At 39.6% G+C, this 22,000-nt stretch overlaps 1 protein-coding gene across 1 annotated transcript; it reads right to left on the bottom strand.

Annotated features, from left to right (window-relative positions):
* Positions 1 to 1,780: 1,780 nt before the first annotated feature.
* On the bottom strand, positions 1,781 to 20,448 carry kdm5ba (lysine demethylase 5Ba). Its single transcript, XM_026168210.1, has 27 exons — positions 19,632 to 20,448; positions 15,543 to 15,620; positions 15,057 to 15,179; positions 14,031 to 14,201; positions 11,937 to 12,062; positions 11,171 to 11,264; positions 10,939 to 11,045; positions 10,668 to 10,826; positions 10,410 to 10,529; positions 9,141 to 9,299; positions 8,630 to 8,811; positions 8,163 to 8,325; positions 7,863 to 7,982; positions 7,489 to 7,683; positions 7,066 to 7,247; positions 6,581 to 6,705; positions 6,330 to 6,480; positions 5,884 to 6,004; positions 5,334 to 5,689; positions 4,752 to 4,890; positions 4,490 to 4,669; positions 4,185 to 4,343; positions 3,266 to 3,685; positions 3,012 to 3,102; positions 2,737 to 2,921; positions 2,386 to 2,649; positions 1,781 to 2,267 (listed from the first exon to the last, which is right to left on the bottom strand). The coding sequence occupies exons 1-27, from the start codon at positions 19,782 to 19,784 to the stop codon at positions 2,130 to 2,132; spliced, it is 4,461 nt and encodes a 1,486-aa protein (XP_026023995.1). The 5' UTR covers positions 19,785 to 20,448; the 3' UTR covers positions 1,781 to 2,129.
* Between the last annotated feature and the right edge of the window lie 1,552 nt (positions 20,449 to 22,000).

Raw genomic sequence — 22,000 nt, 5'->3', positions numbered from 1 at the left:
GATCAAAGTGGGCTGTATGTGGCCCTTGATAAAAAAAAAAAAAAAACTAAAAAAAAAAACGAGTTTAACATCCTTGTGAGGTCAGTTCCTTCATCCTAACTATGCAAATTCTCATGACCATTGATCAACAACCACTGATCAAGGCCCACTGATGAAAGGCCATGAGTACCATTCACAGAGAGTTGGGGAATGGACGATGTAATTTATGCCTTTACTTTGACGCCCTCTATTGGTCATATACTACATTGCAGAAATTAGTACTTTGTTTTTAATTCTGAAAGATTGGTTCAGACTCTGCTGAAAACGTGCATAGATCACTCTTTTTATTATTATAATTCATTCAATAGAATTAATAAATCTGGTGGAGACTCCATCCACATAATGTTCAGTAAGACCACCCGTGATGTATACCTGTTGGCTCAGCCATCGGACTCATGCACAACTCCTCTCCTCTTTGGTCAGCAGCCTTCTTACCTGTATCTTGTGGCATACTGTTCCCTGTACGTTAGCGTTGACCGCAAATTAGGGCTATATATAAATTTTTACAAAGTTAGTGTATCTAAACATATGAGCCACAGAGTACAGTATAGACTTTTAAATTACGAACGGTTCAAATAAACAGGATAGCCAACTAAACAACCCTTTATTGGGTTTTAAAAGAATAGTATGTCAAAAGTTGTGCTTGAGAAAGAACAAGTGAATTTCATTTTTGGCTTGCCAGCAGACACTGGAGCCTGTGATAGTGTGTGTATGCTGAGCTCTTTCTGCAGTTAATTGAATTTACATGTGAGGAATTATATTAGTGGCAATGAATACCTGTGTCTGTTAAACAATCACAAATAAATGCCCCCCCCCCCCACTCAAGTTTGTGTTTTCTATTGAATGAAGTATGCTACAAGCTCACAGTTATTAAGCAAAGGAGACGAAATAAATTCTGAAGTCTCCCCAACAGGTTGAAGTGACTCTGTTTCTGAAGCGATCAGTTTACCTGTGACCTGTGTTAATTTCCTGTCGACTTGAGGATCACTGAACATCTTTTCCTCTTCCAAAATGGATGGGGGGGGGGGGGGGGGGAAAGAAAAGAAAAAAAAAATACACACACACACACACACACACAATTTAAAAAACAAACAAAAAACAGCTGAAAATCCACAAACTAACTTTCATGGTATTCAACGCCGAGTACTGAGGAGTCCAGCCGTACAGGAACAAACGTTTTATTTTATAATGCAAACTGCAACATATGAATTATATTATTTACCCAAAGGAGCAGGAAAAAGGTCATATACCCGTGGCAAAATAAATCACACAGTCTGTGTTAAATCTAAGTCCAACACATATATCAGCCTCAGCCATAAAGGGAAAATCCACCCAAAAAACAACATGTACATTCCTTTGATGTCGGACAGTTCATTCTTACTTTGTGGCTTTAATTGAGTCTCACCCAACAGCAGGAATATGGGATCCAGGACTTTTACTTTCCTCTGCAGACATCACAGAAGGAAAACCTGACTTTATATCAAAGTCAGTGGTTTATGAAAGGATCGTTGATCCATTTCGGTTTTGACGTGTACACAAATTTGAAGTGAACTGTGTATCATAGGGTCATAAAGTGAATTCTTCAGGGTTTTTGCTTTAGGAAGGCATTTTATCAAAGTTTTTCTACGCACAAATATAGCTCAGGTGAAAACTGAACCTTCAATTAATCTGTTCAGCTATTGCTTAGATAAATAATATTTAATCTACAAGAAAAAAAAAGATAAGTTTCACATTGTTCAGATGCATGTAAAAGAAAAACAAACTGTTCTAAAATGCCAAACTGACATTTTTTGGTTGAAAAATCCCTGCGCTGTTGGTTCTTGAAACACGTTACCACATCTGCATCGAGTCTTGGAAAGTTTCAGAAAGGATTAGTTGACTGGCTGAAAATCCAGCCATGTGACAAACAAAACAAAACAGTGACAGAAGTCTTTAGTAACTCTGGGGAAAAAGAAGTAGCACCATGTTCACTGAGGGCAAGCCAGAAGGTAAAGGGGAGAAGCCGCAGGACACACAGAGTTCAGGTGTGCACTTAAGTGCTGCAGCATCTGCAGTAAATCTGCTCATCCTTCAACATGACTTTTTGGTCTTTATTCTGCTCTGCTGTATTCTGGCTGTGTGCAGCTTATGCAAACATAATCCTCCTTCTCCGCACGCTCAGCAGACAGGCCGACGCAGATCTGGTGAAACCACTGATTGCAGCTGCCGTCACACTGGACCCAGTTTACCTAAAAATGACAAGACGAGATACAATAAATTTTCACTTTGTACACTTAAACTTCAGCTATACAGGCACATAAGTATTTACATAAGTTGGCGTAAATGCAGCAGACTAATGAAACTCACCTCATCACCCTCTGGCTCTCTGCACCACGGTGCAGCACACAGCGAGTAGTCCTCTTCTGAATCTGAAAGAGCAGGGTCAGATGACGTGTGCGTGGGCGAACCGCTTCTCTTCGATTCTTCGGTCCTTTCTTTGCTTCTCTTGGGCTTTTTCTTGCGACACTTCTTGGCCTTCTCGCTGTGCTGAGAATCGGAGCTGTCCTTACGTCGCTTGGTCCGCTTGCTCTGACTGTTCACGGCCTCCTTTTTCAGGCTCGACCCGCCATTCTAAGCACAACATACGGAAAGTGGACTTAATAAACAAGAGCATTATGGCATAATGCATTTGGTGTGACACTTAGTAGGAGCTGTTACCTTGTGTTGAGGGCTCCCTTTTGGAGACTTCTGGTCCTGTTCTGTGCTGTTCCCACAGGGAGGGCTCTGTGAGGGCAGGGGGACCAGTTTGTAGAGTAGATATCTGTACAGCTGCTCCGTCTCAGGCAGAGTGACCTGCAGCAGGAATCCCTCCACCATCAGCTCCTCCAGCTCAGGACTAAGTCCTGTGAAAAATTAAAACAAAATGAGCATCAGAGTTGCTCTGAAAAGTGAAACTGCACAGAGTGCTTAAATGAAAAAGCTTTGACACTTACCGTGGAGCGGAACAGACTTGTGCTCTGTATAAAAAGCTGACCCATTTTTTTCCTGAGGCAAATGTGAAGACTCTCTAGGTCCAACTCTCACCTGAAACAATTAAAAACGCCATCAGTGACTGTAAATGCTCAGTGTCTAGTGTTTCCATGATGGTGTCTAGAAAACGGGACTCCTGATGGTGAATCACAATAATTCAGACCACAAACGCTTAACTTAAATCAACAACAATGTTTACAAAATAAAAGACACTGACCATCTTTGACACGTTCTCGAGTACTCCATCTGCGCAGGCTTGCTGGACTCTGTGCTGCCATCTCACAGTCCTCTCGATGAGGAACCGCAGAGCGTCGCCCTCTGGCAGACGGACCCGAATCCTCTGAAGGGAGGCCAGCAGGGGCAGGACTTTGTCCAGAGGTGGTTTTCTCGACCGCTGGCACAGCGGGCACAGCCAGGCCTGACCGTACTCAAGTTCTGCGGTTGTTGTAACACACCCGCAGTGGAAAATGTCTCGACAGAGCTCGCACTGCATCATGGCTCCTGAGGGAGCCTTTTGGCAAACACAAACACTAAGTGCACAACAGCTTTCAGCAGGAAGGAGCTTTGACTCGTTTGAAGACCTCAGAGACAGTAAGATCTCCATCTCCCTCTGTCGGACCTCGGCGAGAGTGGTCATCTGTGAGGAGAGAAAATTAGATGAAATTAAAAACTAATCTGAAGCCTAATGCCAATGTCTCTATTAATATATGAACTTTCCCTGATGAGACTTCTAATAAAGGAAATCATATTTTCCCCCCCCCATTCATTTTCTGAGGAACCCTCCACTCATCGTTACACAGATTTGTGCCTACTAAACCTTGTTTAATGCTAGGTTAACCTACTAAAAGGTGACCAAGATAGAGTCAGAGTCACTGCTTCTAATACTAGGTTAAATGGTTGAAATGGCATTCATAGACAATATTTACTGACAGAGTAAAGAAGAACAAGTGAATAAATAAAAAGATCCGTTTTTATCTGTTTATAAGTTAAAAAGAAAACAACAAAAAAAAAAAAACAGCACTTCTTAACAAAGAAGGATTCTGGAGTAAAGGAAACTATACAAGAGCTGGTTTTTAGTCCTAACTATACTGAAAAAGTTACCAGAGAAAAAGAAAATTTGATGCAGCCATACTTACAGCAGAGGCAGAGTCCTTACTCTCAGAGAGAGCTCTCTCTACATCACACAAAGAGTCCAGTTTTGTTAAAGTCTTTTTAATGATCTGTGGAGCTTCTTTCACTTTTTTAGATTTTGACTTCTGATGTGCAGATCCGATGTCACACCTTGGGCAGAGGACCTGAAAACATGATGACAAATTCTATTAGAGGCGCTTTTCAAGTTCAGGTAATTTGCCACACTTGTAGTTTTGTGATATCTGGCACTAAATTTTCATACTGATGCATAATGATTAAATTGGTCAGCCACATTTGCATACGCATTTACCTCTAGAAGTGAGAAAGGGGAGTTTTTCAATAGGAATGTCTTTGCGGCCGTCTCCTTCCAGCTCTTGACATCACTGACAAGGGCCTCCAGTCGACTGAGCGGGTCGAGCTTCACTGGGATGCCCTCTGCTCTGAGAACCAGCTCAGAGAGAATGTCGAGCACAGGAATACGTCCCCCAAGCTGTAAGCACAGACAAGATTAATAATTCAGTTTCACCCATTACTCAAACTAAAGTGCTGAAAGCATAAAGTATGATTTTTACCTGCAGTGTTTCAGCTTCATGGAGCCATTTTTTGGCCTTGGTGACGACATCCTTCAGCTGCAGACAGTTGGGCAGATAAGCAGGGATGTTTTCTACTTCCTGCAGAGCAGCTACAAGGGTTTCTATGCCCTGATATGGCCTGTGAAGAGGCGTCAGGGTTAGAAAACAGTGTAGATGTTTAGGTTTTATACAAGTGATAAAGAAATAAAATAGACATTTCTAAAAATGAAAGACCATAAGCTCATTTGTAGTATTTGGTTTATGTTTATCTATTAATGGGTTAAGCCAGTGGTTCCCAAACTTTTTTTGCTAGGCCCCCCTTTGTTTTACAAGAAAAATGTTCGCCTGCCTGTCACAGCACCATAATCCACTTTTATCCACCACGACCCAGCTCTACAGATGTGGCACATTTCACTCCGTCTGAAGTTTTCAGCTGGTTTTACACTTTCACACAACACAAAATGTGAATTTTACTGCATTTTCATAGAGTTCATTAGTTGCAATAACCTTGAATTTTCTTCATTTCTGCCTTCTGTCATCATGATGTGAGCATGAAAGAAGATGTGAACCGTCATATCTCACCTGGCCTCCAGGAGACTGAGCACTCGCTCCTCCCACTGCTCTGACACTGTCAGCAACTCCTGCAGACGAGCCATGGCCCTCTCCACAGAGCTGTGAGGGGCCAGGCCCACACCCTGGTCTATCAGCCTCCTCATCGTGTCCAGACACAAGCTGTCCGGCCGACTGCTGGCTTGCTGAACGGTCTCCAACCATCGAGCCTGCTCCAGTCTCTCTCTGAGAAGGGGTAGCTGCGGCAGTTCCACGTCCAGGCCCAGACTCACATCCAGCAGGTCCTGCAGCTCCAGCGCGCTGGGTGACTCATCAGAAAGGAGGCATTCACTGCGCTGCTGGAAGTCATCCACCCGAGTCAAAAGATCCTGTAGATCACATCCAACAGGTATGACGTTGCAATATTACCTCGGCCACACCTTACAAATCTAAAGTCTAGAGATACTGCCAAACCTTGGACACATAAGGACTGAAGTTGAAGCAATTTTCTCAAGAGACTAATAGCTTGGAATAATTAAATTTATACAATTAAAAATTGTATTTACTTTTTAAATAAACAAACCTTCAGTAAAGGAGCCTGTCGGATGTTACATGGCAGGCTGTCCAGTTGTTTGACAAATGACCTCAGCTCCTCCACAGTTAACTCATTCTGGCTTTGGGACTTGCCTCCCCCAGAGCGGTACCTGAAACACAGATTAAAACTGATTTACACACCACTTAGCACTTTGACTGGGAAAAAAAAAGAAAAAAAAAGAAGAAAAAAAATAAAGAAAACGGCCGAGCAGATAAGCTCAACAACAGCAATTTGCATAAATGTGAGTAAGCTCACACTAGCACAAATTGGAAATCTGTCCCACAAAACGGGTTGTTCCAGAAAATAACAAGAACATGACATAATTGTGTAATATCTTGTGTGACCTTATATGAAACTGAATCAACATGGCCGTTTCACAGAACTAAAGATGGAGCCACGAGCAGCGTGGAACATTTCAAATCAGATTTCAGTACCTCGTCTGCCTCTTCCCGTTGAGAAGCTGCTGTGCCGTCACAGAAACTTTATCGGCCTCTGAGGCAATTGTACGCAGCTGATCCAGGAGGCTGCTTTGAGGAAACGCCTTTGTTTCCGCTTGCTCTACCAGGATGTGAAGATCCTCCAACCCTAACCAGGAAAAACAAGAGTTCGTTAGAAGAGTCCAAACTACACGTTAACATTTGAGTAACTCGCTGAGATTACAGAAAGTGCATCACTGTGGTGGCACCTTTTTTCTTGGTTCCTTTGTTTTCCACAATGTCCTGGACATTAGACACCCAGTCTTTATATGAATTGGCACGCAGCTTCACAGATGCCATCAATGGGTACAACTCATCCAGTGTAAACTTGTAACTGGACGAAAAAAAGAAAAACAAAACTTGGTGAATAAACTGATAACTGCCATGTCAGTTTTCAGCAGAAAGTCATAATCGCCTCTGCCAAACATTGCAAGCTCCAAACCTTGTCTTTATAAAAAAGGCAGGCTGGCCTTGCACAGCTTAATATTTGTAGGTTGACTAGTAGTTGGTGAAAGTATAAGTTACTTTTTTTGTGAAACAGTGCTTAATTTTTTATGTTTTTGCTTTCAGGGAAAATTTGCTCCAACTTTTACTTCACGTAACATTTAAAGTAGGCCACACAGCTGTGACAGTACATGAGAAGAGAAATGAATATGAAAATGAGTATGCAGTGTTCCTCTGATTAATTACTTACTGGAGTGTGAGGTTGATAGGAGGACAAGAGCAGAGGTTCTGGGTGTGGTACAGGCAAACCATCTTGTCAGGACTGCAGGCACAGGTGATGCCAGACAGGTAACAGGTGGTCAGACACTTGAAACACTGCCGCGCCTCGTCTGGGAGCACCTCATAATCAACCTGTCGAGACTGCATCACACCCTGGGGACACAGATTCAGTCGTTAGAGCAGCACAAGAGACAGAGGAGCCAAATGTGACATATGTGTACCTAAAAAACAAGATCTCTCGAGTGGAAACTTATATTGTGACAAACATCTTTAAAAATTTTAAGTTCTCCCTTATTTCAGTCTGATAGATGAAATCTGTTATTTTGTGCTTCTTTTTTGATGGTTGTAATGTGCATGTTTAAAAACACTGGATACTGAGGATGAAGCTCCTCACCTTTTTAGTGATTTTCTCTCGTAGTTCCTTCTCCTGTTGGATCATGATAACCATATCCTCATGCAGAGTGGCGGCCAGGTTGACATCTATCGTGTCAGCTTTAATGGCCATGTTGCAAACCATCTCATCGTGGGAGAAGACGCAGTATCTGTTCAGCTGACGATAGTGAGCCACACAGCCACGGCCAAAGGGCATCTATCAGAAAACATGGAGATCAAGGGGTGTTCAAGAGGAATGAGTCAATCATGTGGCGCCAAAACAGTAATATTAGTAACAACAAGCTTCTGTTTAGGGTCTAATCCTGGATTAAGCTTAGTGAAACAAACTGAAAACTAAGTATAGTATTATGTGATACATAATAAAACATTTCTTACCCAGTCCATTGTGCAGAAGTTGACCGCTTCAGCAAAGTTGAAACCCTGGTTGAATCCACTGTGGTAAGCTCTGGGGAAAGTGATGACGAACTCACCTGCACACTGGTTGGTGCGATAAATCTACAGGTGAAAATACAAGAAAGAAATGTTCCATGAAGTCGTTTTAAAATGAATTCAATCTCAAAACAAATGAGTAAAACAGTTTAAACAATGTTGACATTTAAATCTTTTTAATTTGATTTCCATAATTGTGTGAGAAAATCATGTATGCGCAAATTTGTCTTCACTGTTTTTATTTACCGGGACGCCGTTGTTCATCAGCGTGTTGGGATTCATGATGGTGACCAGCTGATGCAGGAGGTCAGGCTGGAACTCAAACAGCTCAGGAGCTAGTTTCTTCATGACCGCTTCGAGGTGCTCTGCAGCATAACCAGGAGCCCCATACCACGTCTTAGGCTCACCCCTGCACATGTGGACAAACCTCTTAGTAACAAAAAAACCCCAATCACGGTAACCCCGCATGTAACACAGTTTTATGCATTATAAATAAGTTTCACAATGGAGTGACACGCTCCTGTCCGTTTGGTTTTTCCTTGATTTTGAAGTTCAGATGAGATGCGTTTCTAATGTACACATATACACACACACACAAAACTGCTTTTAGAGTTTTAAAAAAAAAAAAAAAAAAAAAAAAAAAAAATCCAAACTCCCAAATTAAAAATCATCATCATCACAGTTACACAATAGAGTTAAAAAGTCCACTGTACCAGTGAAGATAGTTTATGGAGTAGCTCCAGTGATCCTCGATGTGCCAGCAGAAAGAGGAGAAGCACATGCCCACGTACAGCCAGGGTACCTTCATGCCACAGATGTCGGCTGTAATGTGAGTCAGCACCGAGGCATCGAGGACCGGCATATTGTTCAAGTTCCAGCCGCTGGTCAGGTAATGCTGCGGGTAAGACACAGGTCTAAATACTCCACTCACTCAGATATAGCCCAGAAAACTTTTAATATGCGACTGCAAACATCAGTCACGCTTATTTTTACTGTTGCCTGCCAGAAATCTAACACCACTTTTGGTGATAATTCAGCAGTAAAAGTTACCACGCTTTGAGAAATTAAAAACATTAATATACATAAAAATATTAGTCTTATATAGACAACTATATATTTTTTTCTATTGTTTATTGATATTTAATGCTTTAAAGAAAACAAAAGGAGACAAAGCATTTTCACAGAGAGAAGGCACAATACATTCCCATGACAGACAATTTGTACCTCATCCTCAGGAGAAACTTCAAAATGGCCGTTTCTCACGGGAAAACCACTCCCAAACTCCTTGGAGGCGATGTCTGCTCCATACTCCACAGTCACATCCTCCTCGATGGTACTCACTAGACGCCAGAACTCCTTCTCCACCAGCTCAGTAGGCACCATCTTAATAGAATTAAGAAAAAAATAAATGAAGGATTTATATTAAAGCATTTATAATCATAATGGAATCCAGGGCCGTTTTCCTTGTTTTTTTTTTAAAAAAACCAAAAAAAAAAAAAACTGGTTTATGATGAAAACGGCACTTTCGTGCACTGGAATACTTTCATTTTGTACATTGTTATGGTGTTGCGCACAAAGCAGTTAGTAAGAGCCAGTGCAGCCTCTGTTTTGATTGTGCAAGCTGTCACATTTGGAGGACATTCAATAGCATAAATAAATAAAGTTGTGGGAAAACTAGATTTACATCACTTCTGGTAAGAAATGTAAGAAATACTCAAAGTTGCTTACAACGTGGTTAAAAAAAAAAAAAAAAACAAAAAAAAAGCAGCAAACTGGAGCATATTAAAGAATTTCTCAATTTGTTTTGTTTTCACTTCTGATTGTTGTTATTCTATTTCTATCATGGCCTGTATGTGTGTGTTTAAAATTTCTGAATAGTGAAATAAATTTAAATAAATTCCTTCCACTTCCCCAACTTATCATAATTGTACTTAGTAATAACTTAATCTAGTATGTGTTTCATATTAGTGCTCATATGTTTGAGCTGAAAAATATGATGAAATTCTCATTTATGTTGATCGTTGGTTAAAAGACATTATTATAGCATAAAATCATTGGCCAATTCATTAGATAGGTCTGGTCAACTGCTTATTAATGCAGGTGTCTAATTAGCCAATCACATGGCAGCAGCTATCACAAATGAGTATCGCAAATGAGGAAGAAAGGTGATTTAAATGACACTGAACATGTGTGGTTGTAGGTGCCAGTCTGACTGGTTTGAGGATTTCATGTGCTGAAATCTTCCCCACAAAACCACCTCTGTTTATAGAGAATGGTTTGAAAAAGAGGAATTATTCAGAGAGTGTCCATTTAGCCCGTTTTTGTTGTATATAGAGAACCTTCACGCTTACATTTCTAAACTATTAAGCTGCTGACATCAATAAACAGAAACAAGAAACTGGAACTTAAAGACTTTACTTTTGACTAAAATGAACTGCAAGTATCAACAAAACAGACTAAAGGCTACTCAGTGTATGTGTGATGAAAACTCACATGAACTGGCATATTGAAATAATCAGACTTGAAGGAGTCAGCCATGTCTCCAAAAGTTTGGAGGGTGTAGCTCCTGTTGGCCTGCTCAAAGCCAAATGCAACAGCTGGTTTGCCACATTCCTGTCAAAACCAAAAGATTGTATATGAAGTTAAAACAAGCCACTTGGGATTATACTATAATTGTACATGTCAGATGGGAGACTACACTCCAGTTCACGGTGACTTGAGCTTCCTGAGGGGGCAGGAGGTATAGCTCACCTCAACCAGGCACCTGGGGCATCTCCAGTCGCCTCTGGGAACATCGTGGAGCGGAGGGATGAGACAGAAGATGTGATAGCTGTCATCGCAGCCGTCGCATAATAGCAGGCGGTCCTCAGCGCTTCCACTGCCACACACCAGACACATGTAGTGGTCCACCTGATGAGACAGAACACTTATGAGGATGTACTGTGTACAAAATAGATCCATGTTTGAATCATGTAACAAAAAGTAGTTGGCCAATAAATTTAGTACATAGGGAAACATTTACTTTATTCACTGGAGGTTTGATAATTTTATCTAATACAGTTTCTTCATATTCAGTTGTATCCTTGTGATCAATGGGCTCCTTTTTCACCTCAGTGACTGCCATTCTCACTGAAAGACAAGGACGAAGATTGATTGGAGGCTTCAGGAGTCCCCAATAACACTCAGACCCATTACACAAACCAATTATTTCTATTTATAAATATATCAGTACAGGTCAGGTTTATTTTTCTTACCAGGTTCTGGCTTGGCAACAAATGTTCCCATCCTCCTCCTCAGGTTGGGACGAGTCTCACGAACTTCTCTGGGTTCACTTTTGACATAGCCCCTCTGCAGCAAGAGTCAGAAACAGAGTCAGCTGTACTTTCAAAACTAATGTGGGAATATAACTAGTAAAATGCTGTCATAATGACAAGACATAGAAACATCTTGTTTTAGAGCTGAAACAAAAGCCTGTCAAGACAAATGCACAACACTTTATTTTTAAAAAATTAATAATAAATTAAAAAAAAAACCCAAAAAAAACGCATGCAGCAGAGTCATTAAGAATGCTGCACACTGGAACAGTGCCCACTACTCATGCGTCAGCTAAGCCTTCCTGCAGTTCTTCTGCAGTCAACAGGGAGTTGTGTTTTGCCTAAATGCCCAGCAGACATGTGGTTTTCTGGTTCCTGCTGTTTTGCTGCAACTTTCACAGTTCCTTTATCCTCCATTACAGTCAGTGTAAACTACCTTTTTATAGCCTTTGCCTGCTTCAAAGGCATCAATTAGCTTCGCTGGAGATCAGATGGTTAAAGGAGGCCATCGTTGTTTAAAGTAACCACAAATCTGGAGAACGAACTCTACTGCCAGCAGCCAGTAACAATTATTGACCTGACCTTATAGGTGAAAATGAGTTAATCAAAGCCTAACAATTAAATAGAGTTTTAAGAATTTCAGAGTAAAATCCATAACACAAAGAAGTTATGATTCAGAGGGAAATGTCAAAGATGACAGACTCACCTCAGATCTCATTCGTTTGGCTCGGCGAGCAATGCTGCAGGTCTCCTGGGGCTGGACAGATTGGCGCTGCGGCAGGTCGTGAGGGGTGTACTCCTTATCTTTAGTGTCATTGGTCAAGGTGGCTGCCTGTAGGAAGAAGTGAATGACACCAAATTAAACACACAGAACCCCCTGCCCCCCCCCCCCCCAAAAAAGATTAAAAACTGGCAACGATTTAATTATCAAATATCTGAGGATCTCTACATTCAAACATGGTTGTCAACATTTGAAAGTACCAGAATTGAGTATATGAGTTTCAAAAAGTCAAAAGTTTTACCGCTGTGATGCTTCTATTTAAAGACATCAAAAAAGAAATGTCAGTCAGAGTGTAGATCTGTCAACAGATCTCAAAGTTTAAGTCAAACTTGCAAGATACCTGCAACTAAATTTGTTCCCAGTGAATTTTTACTGTCAGTTTTAACTTTTAGGAATTTGTGTTGGATAAAATCAGTCTTTCTTACACTGGAAAAGTCACTCTGACAACACCTTATTTTGGTGTGTGCATAATGGAAGGTCATAAAACACTTGAATTTACATGGTGGAAACTTTTACAATAAAAGCACATCAAGTGCAAATAAAATTCCTTCATACTCATTTGCTTTCAAGACACTGTCAAGAGACTGAACTGCACCGTTTTTGGTGTGTACTGGATGAAGGTTAAGCAACAGTACTACATGCTTTGTAGTCCTGAGGTCTGTACTACAAGGCCAATTTAACATAACCAGGATGTCCTGTCTGTTATCTGGTTTCACTTACCCTAAGATCAACAATCAGGTTACGTGGTCACATGAAGCTGAGCGCATAACTCAGTAAGTATAACCCAGGGTTTCCCCAATCTAGCTACCAGCACATTAACATGAAAGAGGTGACATTAATGGCATCTGACCAGTAACAAACATGGACAGGTCCACTGGCTGAATGGCTGGCTTTACAAAGAAAGCTAAATCTATTAGAAAAATATGGAGAATTAACACATAAAACAAGCTTAAAGTATATTACAAATAAGTGGTACGAATGTCTGTAACAGGATAAGCACCGAAAAGCTCTTTGGCCAGTGAGACTGGAAAAGGTCTACTACATTAATAAAGTTTAGCCTATTTAAAACCAGGAAGGAAAGCTGGCAAAAATGCTGACACTGCAAGTTAACAACCTTCTTAGTATCACAGCTGTATTATTAAGACGTGGGAGTGTCTGACAGTTAATATAATTGTTGTTCCATTAAATTAATGTTTAGATGTGCTTATGATAGTTTTCCTTTTCAATCCATCAGCTGCAGTGGTATTTGACAATATGAGTGTAAGGATTAAATATAGAGACATCGTTCACATGTAGAATTACTCTACTTGCAAATTTTATATAAGGTCAACAAGCACAAATAGGTGCCCTGTTCTTTAGACCATCCACACTGATTCCGTGTGGAATCTTCTGGGAATTGTGACGCCATTTTCCAGAGATTTGATCAGTCACTAAGTGTAGATTTCACACCTGCTGACCTCTAAACTAGAACATAGCTTACTCAGGAGGCAGTTAGGTCTGCAGTATAAGTTACCATGGAGATGTACTCCAGCAAGAATTGAACTGCTATTGCAATTTTGAAAACCCAGGGTTAACCCTGGAGTTACTTTCACATGCCTGCTTTGTACTACAGGCTTCTGGTTGATCTAACCTCTGAAGCACAAAATAAATAAAAAAAAAAAAAAAAAAAAAATCACAAAATAAACCCCCCGTTACTCTTTGATAACTGTGCACAGTATCACTGTGGGTGAGAAGACTCAATAAGACACTAAAGTGCTTAAGACCAGGCTGTTGTTTCCATCATATTCCACATTTATTCCATTAAAATAATTATTTTTCTGTCATTATAATCCAACCAATAATTTCATGTGCATTTAGCCTGCAAACAAGCAGTCCCCGGTCATTGCTCCTGAGTTCATCTCCTGTGTACATCTTGGAAGAAACTAATGGATTGCAGAGTCTTCCAATAAACATCCAGCCAGCTGTGAACCAGACTGCCTACTGTTACTCTGTAAAAAGAAAACAGGTGAGAGTACGTACAGGGAGATTGGCTCCAGTCTGGAAAAGGTTATATGGGTAGAGGATTCGCTCATAGTGTGCCCGCAGATGGGAGCCAATAGCCTTTCCTGGAGCAAAGCCCATCTTGACGGAAATCTTAGTCCAGCGGCGTTCTCTGCAGACTGCATCAAAACCACCCTCTTCGTTCACCAACTTGCGTGAAATAAGTGAAATAATAAATTAAATATCAAGTAAGGCAAGTTCACTGGTGTAGAAAGTTGTTGTACTGACAAGTGACAAATTAAAAAAAATAAAAAAATAAATAATGGAGATGAATTGTCTTAGTAGGAAAATCATTTTCCAAGTCTCTGCTCCCAGCTGGGGTGCAGGTTTTTCCCAGCTCAGATTGGAGTCTAAGCCACTATTGAGGGTGTTACTTTCACCAGGACAAGTGAAACCAAACAATCTTAGTTAAATCAGATTAACTAAGCACCCCTTATAGGGGTGTAAAAAAATTTTAAGAACCCCTTTAAAATCCTCATGCTGATAAAACTCTGGGTGCTTTGTGATGAGATGCCGCTTTAGGTTGGCTGGCTTCATTTACTAACACTCGAAGACAAACAACACATTTTGGTCTTCCATTGCCATTCTCGATAAAGCCAAGATCGAGGTAAATGTTGTCATACTTTCTAATTTTAGCTGGTTTGGCTTTTGTATTACTTAGTAATGTGAACTGACTTAAATATTTTTCCATTGTGCTAATTAGCTCAACCGCAGATGATGCATTTACGTGCCACTACATGCCAGGTACCATAACGTGTTAATGTAATTACCCAATCTGTGGCTCACAAACCCTAGTTTGAGGCCACTGAGCTAAATGATCCCCCCCTCCTCTTATACTTAGCCTCACAGCTCCTCACTGTAGTACTTAAATGTTCAGGTTTTTCCTTTAATTTGTCACCCATCTGCTGATTCACAAGTCATAAAAATCAATTGTAATTCAGTTGTAACGTATTCATGATCACCCTCTTAGATTCATAACTGTAGCACTAGTGGGGATTTTCACACCTTATTCAGTTGGTACAGATCCAGAATCTTTCTTTCCACTTGAGGAATTTTCAGTTTGCATCCTTGTAGCTCCCAGAATTTTGCTATTTGATCCAGGAAGTTGAGTTTAACTCTGGTCTGAGCCTTAAGGAAAAAAGAAAAATTGTTTAGCTCCTCAAACAATAAGCATTGGAGTTGTAAGAAAATAACCTGAGAAGTACTAAGTGCTCCAAAAAGAAGAGTACAAAAAATAAAGAAATAAAATGACTGAGTTACTATCTTTTTGATTCTCTCCTACTAGTATTAACATTTTTTAAAAGAGGGAAATATGTCTGCAGTCTTTTCACGGCTCACCATGACATGATAGTGAATCAGATATTTTGACGATGCTGCCATTTTTTTTTTTTTTGAAGGACAATGAACAAAAGCACAGCGAGTGAGGCAATACCTGAATACAAGAGATGAGCAAAACTGGATTTTGTAAATATATAAAGATGACAAATGTACCTCAAGCTCATTGAGCCGTTGTATTCGCGGTGTGAATTTAAGTCTGTCGACATCACAAGCAAACGGTGGCTGCCAATCCTGAAATGAGTAAAGGAAAAACAAAAAACAAAATAAAAAGACAGACCATTTTAAGCAAGATTAGACTAAAGCTGTGACGATTAGACTCACTGAAACATGCTTTTGTTTGCACATTTTTCAGTTTCAGCGGTATCATCATATACAGCAAGATTCCAAGTCTACTTGCAGTAATCATCATCATTACACTCAAATGAACCAACATAGAGGAAAAAGCTGATGTTACCAAATTAATTAGGCTTTAGTCTTTCAGGCTTTATACCCATCTGAGCTCCATGTAAATACTTCAATTTCAATACCTGAAAATAAGATGCGAGTACTGCAGCTTGGCACATAAGAATGAGGCAAAGACAATTGCATAATGAGAAACAGTAAGCCATTGTTTCAGAAAAGTCAACATTTTAATGCTATTAAATATAATGAGTGTAAATATGACAAAAAGGTAGTAAATTTGTCAAACATAGGTTCTCTTTATTTCTGCTAATTAGCTGTTATTTAACAGAACCTGTCCCCACTTTCACTTAAAAACACAAACTTCACTTCGATGTCTAACCGCATGCGAAGCAACTGAGCAAAACAACTGTCTTACAAACTAAAACACTAACCATGCTATACTGCACAACTTCCTGTACGACTAGTTGTAAGTGCAAGTTCAAGATTCAGGAAAATGATCTCAATTTTGTACAGTTCAATGTGTGATACAAAACAGTGTTATTATAACTGTGTTATTCTCACATATTATCAAACCGATAATGGAAAATGCTGTCATACAGTTAAAGGACAGTCTCAACTGCTTCCTAAGAACAAAGAACAGTAAACAAAAAAAAAAAAAAAAAGAAAAAAAAAGAAAAAAAAAGTTTATTGTGGAGATAAGCTTTTCAGGTTTCACATTTGTTCTTCTATAGCGTAACAAGCACTCATAAAAACAACTATACAGAAACCTCCCAATAAATCTGCAGCCACAGCTTCTCTCAGTTATTTGTTGTTGCATTGTGCCTTTTATTATTGACTAATGTTTAGTCGATAGAGTTTCCACATTGTGAACATGTATCCATTAAACTTTCTGTGCCTAAAGTGACGTCTTCCAATGTACTGTTTTGTCTATTCTGGAGTCAAAAAGGCCAAAATGTTCAGTCTGTGGGATTCTTAGAGTCAGAACATGAAGCATTCGGGTAGAAAATTATCATTGTTATTCAAAACTAAACAAAACATGCAGGTTACATTTTCTTTAATGTTTCAATGGCATTGTTAGCATTTTTTGAATCGTCTAAATATTATTAATACTGATGGAAAATAGATGAACAGATGCTGTAAACAGCAATGTTTGCACTGTAGGATCTAATATCAATAGATTATGATTTTGTAACTTTTAGTCATTTGTGATAACATCCTAACCTGTGATAAGTATACAAAAAGGGGAGCCATTTTTACTTAAAAAACAAAAAACAAAACAGGTCTGTTTTCTCTTTTAAGACGACTACATTTACATGCCAAACCAACTGAAACAGTACTGTAATGAGAAGGAAATGTGGCAAATTTACATATACAGGCTGATAATGAGACCTGCAAATTAGTCTAACGCTCCTGATGTGTTTCAATCTTCAACTATTGCAACATTTCTTAAAAATGAACACAAACATTTACTGTTAAGGCTGACTGCCTACTGTGTGCAGCGTTACCAGAGGCTCTTTAAAATGTCACAGTCAAGATTTACTGGGCCTGGACAATGAGTGAAATGCTGAAATGAAATGCTGGCCAGAGAAGAGATAACAACAGCTACATTAACACCACCTTATTGTTGGATTAGTCTAACAAATGTTGTGGGACCAAAGCAAAACAATCATTTTTGAAAACAAATAGAAATGTGCTCTGTTTTACTGACCATCCTCCACAAGTCTGACCATGGTAGTTAAGACTGCAAGCACAAATTCTGGTCTCTACATGACTCAGGCCCTCCAATCTCAATCCAAAATGACAAATACAATTGTGAGAAATTAACCACAAACAGGCCTGGCAATGTCCCCGAAAATCATCTGCATGTGCGCTAACCTCTATAGTCAAAATGTGATCCATGTAAAACCCTGAAGGAAACTCTACCTGTATACCGTGCACCAAATAAAAATCACTGATCGAAAACAGGTTGTGGTGCAGTGTTTACTTCCTTTTTCAAACATTGTCTGAACCGTTTGTACATGGGAAAGGGTTAAAAGAGAATAATGAAACAAAGAAACAGGGCTCTCAAATAAGAGCCAATCTATAATCTCTGGATTGTATACACCATTTGCACACACAATTTGCAGACAAAAAATAAAACTCCAGGATCTCTCTCTTCACAAATAGACATTAATAACAGTTTTTTTTTTTTTTTTAAAAACACATTAAAATTACAAACTTATAAATTTGTCCTGGTAGAAAACCCAGCTCAAGAGCCCAGTTTCCATCACTTCAAGGATTTAAGATTATTTATTGGTCTGCCTGAGCCACATTTTGATCAAAACATTCCAGAATAAACTGCTGGTGCTGACTTATAATTGTGAAATGTAAATCATAGTTTAGACAGCACAAATAGATCTCGAATATCAATCCAACTACTATCAGCAGCTAATCTTTGCTCACATTTACCCCACTGGCTTCTTTTGTTTACATGAGCTGTGCATTTCAGCCATTTACCCAGCAAACACTGAAAGCAGTCACCCCACCCATCCGCTTTTGATGACAATTCAATCCCTTGTACTCATACCCAACGGGTTAAAGTGTGCAAAATAAGCTTTTTTTTTTTCTCCTTTTTTTCATGCTTCCTGATTTCTGCTTTAGATGCATGCACACATGTTAAAACATTTCCACCCATGTCAAGGACCTTGCAAAAAATAAATATATATTTTATCTTTTTAAGTTGACATAGAGAATACCTGGAAAAAATTACGTCAGGCATATTTTAAAAAAAAAGAAAGAAAAAAAAATCAGTTCAATCTACCCTTTTAACGCATGGACACACCCTTGAATAAAATATATGCCCACTACTGTCACATGTCTCAGAAATAAGGTCAATGGGACATTATTTTTGCATTATGTTAGCTCTAAGATATTTAAGGGGGGGGAAAGCCATTTTATTGTCAGTATTTCCTTACAGACTTTGATATTTGACCCCTGAGACGTTAGAGAGGTGTAGATTACGCCAGGCTAATCGTCCAATTAGAATTATTATTAAAAAATAGCCCTGGATTTGCTTCCATAATAGCGAAATAAAGATTAGCCAGCAAGTATAAAACTATCTGGTTAATAAACTAACGCTAGTAGCAGTCGAGAATAACCGTAATTTGAGTGGATAAAGTTGATAAAACTACGATGAAAGAGAGAAACAGTGTCCCCCACAGAGTGCCGTGTTTCTACGACCCTTTTCTCCATAAACAGTTGGCCACCGAGCACGTACGTTAGCCAGCGTGAGATGTCAGAAAACTGCGGCTTTAAACGGGCCCCGACTGATGCTAGTCAGGTTAATTCACCCTGTCTAAATCCGTCAAATCCTGCTCAGATACTTGGACTTTACATTTAACCAAGTGCGCAGAAATGGTTGTTAAATTATTAGTAGGTCAAGTCTAGGCGAGCCATTTCCGTGCGCAGACTCCAGGAAGCACTTCATTCTGCGCTAACGTAAACAATTTGCATCATATTTTGCGTACAGGCAAACTTTTGCGTTTGAATTATTTTTTTATAGCGCTCTTTAAGTTGGGCGACCCTCTATCATGAATCCAGGCTGGTTTGTTTTTACGACTAAGCCCGACCAGGACACAGGTTTCCTCTTGAATGGCATGTGTCTGAGAGCTTCCCATTGCCGTTACAAACACAACACAGTCCAGCTCGGGCTAGCTCACTATTCTTACTCGCAGGCGCAATCCGCCATGTTGAAACCTGTCTTAAAAACACAACTTTGCCTTCTAAATTAGCCACAGCGGCAGAGGCCAGCACACCGTGCAAACACCACGAACAATTGTAAAAAATAAAAGAATTACTCACCGGCGGTGGTCGGATCTTGCAGATACCAGTTTTCTCTGCAATTGGTCGTATTTTGTTGATGTACGCAAAAGGGTCGGCAAATTCCTCCCAGCTGGGCTCAAAAACAGGGCACTCGGGAGGAGGAATGAACTCATTCACCTGCGGCTGAGTCATCGTTGCATCTTCGTTATGACTCCAGCTGAAATATTTTTTTAAAAAAAAGGGGGGTTCCAAGCCGTCTGTGCTTGCTTTGATCTCCAGTCTTTCAGTTCATGTCCACTCTCCACTCATTGAACTCAAAGACGAATTATCTAGTTGGAGACGAGCTCTGACAGCGAGGGGAAGTACACGTCCGCTTCGACAAATAGACACCCACGAATTATTTAGGCTAACGTCATTTTTGCGCCGTTTTCGTGCGCAAACATGCACTTTTGCTACCGAGATAGAAGTAAAAAACGGACTGTGTCTAAACTGACATTTTATTACACCAATTTAAGGTGTGCTTTCGTAACACAAAGGACTTACATGGCTGCAAATCTGTGGTAAGATGGAGTAACTTTATTTCAGTTTTCACAGCGTTTTTAAAAATACACTGTAGTTAATACTTTAGTAGCGAACAGTTTAGGACTATATAGCTTATTGGCTCAGTGGTTTCCTCACAGATGATTGCTCCCTTGTTTGGTGCGTTTGGTTATCTCACCCTGTGGTGAGACAATGCTCCTGTTCTCCCCTTCTCAAATAAAGATAGAAGCCTCACTCCGCCCGGCTAAGGCGAAAGACTAGCAGACATTACCCGGTGCTTACTAATCGAACTCACCTTGAAGATCTTTGCGCGCTGACCGGCACTTTGTTTTTAAATGGTCTAGAGAAGCTCGTTGATTGGCAGAGAGGAGTCATATGTTGATAGTTCAGCCGTTTGTGTTTTTAAAATAAACATTTTCATTTGTTTGACGCCAAATTTATAATAACAATATTAATTATACGATATATTATTTTTATGCTATCGATAGCTTGTTGGGTGTGCTACAATTGCTTTAAACATCTAACTTCACAAAGAGTAGCCTTTGGCTCTGAAAGGCTACTCTTTGTGCCAAAAACTGACCACCACCACCCAAAAAACAATAACAACAAAGTTTTTTTTTTCTTCAGTTTTTGGCATATTTGTCACACTTGCATGCTTCAGATCAACAAAAACAAATCTTAGTGATAGTCAAAGATAACCTGTGTAAATACAAAATGTAGTTTTTAAATGATTGTTTCATTTATTAAGAGAGAAAGGCTATCTTAACTTGGGGGACTATGTGGAAAAGTAATTGCTCTCTAAACCCAATAATTGGGTTTGGCAATAATCTTTCATTTTGTCTCACTCTTCTTTTCAGCCACATTGGAAGGTTTTCCAGGATTAAAAAAATATGAACAAATAATTTTTTCATTGTATTTTTGTGATCATTATTGACCTAAAGCATAGGTGTCAAACTCTGGCCCGCGGGCCAAATTTGGCCCGCAGCCTAATTACATTTGGCCCGCGAAGCCATACCAAATGACTATTAGAGCTGGCCTACTGGTATTATACAGCTAATATATATATTGTTTAGTATTAAGCTTTGCTTGTTCCATATTCAGTTTTTCAGCAAAACGTGTTCGAGTCCATCAGAAGAGATTCATTCTCATATCTGGAGGAAGATTTTTTTTTTTCAATAAATATTAATGTTAGCCTGCGACTTTGTTCCAGATTTGAATTTTGGCCCACTGTGTATTTGAGTTTGACAACCCTGACCTAAAGGAATAGAAAATATGAACAAATAATTTTTTCATTGTATTTTTCTTGGTGAGGCAGTCAAAAGGGTTAAGCTCTGTACCCAAAGAAGAATGTCAAGCCCTGAAACTCGAACTAACTCAAGTTACTTAACAGGACAATCATCCGAAACACACCAGCGAGTCCACCTCTGAATTGGACCTCTTTGACTACCCCCCCCCCCCCCCAAAAAAAAGAAAGGTTTTGGGGTAGTTAAAGAGGTCTTGAAGCCGATTGAAATGCTTTGTCATGATCTTAAACAGGCCGTTAAGTCACGGTACCACCACCATGTTTGACTGTTGTTATGAAATGCTATGTTAGTTTTACACCAGATGTAACAGGACTCAAACCATCAGTCCACAGAATATTATCCCAAAAGTCTTGGTATTTTGGCAAATATGAGACAAGACTTTGTCCTGTTTATTTTCAGCAGTGTTTGAAAAAGGAAAAAAAAAAAATGGAGGATGCCATTTTTGACCAGTCTCTTTCTTATTGTTGAATCATGAACTCTGACCAAAGCTGAGGGAAGTGAAGCCTGCGGTTCTTTAAATGTTGTTCTGGGTTCTCTTGTGACTTCCTGGAGAAGTCATTAATG

Source organism: Astatotilapia calliptera, chromosome 5, assembly GCF_900246225.1.
Source record: "Astatotilapia calliptera chromosome 5, fAstCal1.2, whole genome shotgun sequence".
Taxonomy (NCBI): domain Eukaryota; kingdom Metazoa; phylum Chordata; class Actinopteri; order Cichliformes; family Cichlidae; genus Astatotilapia; species Astatotilapia calliptera.
The sequence above is the reverse complement of the archived record's forward strand: the minus strand, read 5'-3'. Positions and strand labels throughout refer to the sequence as shown.

What these genes read in the sequence shown, in the direction of transcription:
- kdm5ba (XM_026168210.1), bottom strand. Translation starts at nt 19,784, where the DNA reads ATGACTCAGCCGCAGGTGAATGAGTTCATTCCTCCTCCCGAGTGCCCT. An exon ending in CTCAGTCTCCTGGAGGCCAG is followed by an intron (nt 4,891 to 5,333) that starts GTGAGATATGAC and finishes GCCTCTTCACAG; the next exon opens with GCCATATCAGGGCATAGAAA. An exon ending in AAGGGAGCCCTCAACACAAG is followed by an intron (nt 2,650 to 2,736) that starts GTAACAGCTCCT and finishes TGTTGTGCTTAG; the next exon opens with AATGGCGGGTCGAGCCTGAA.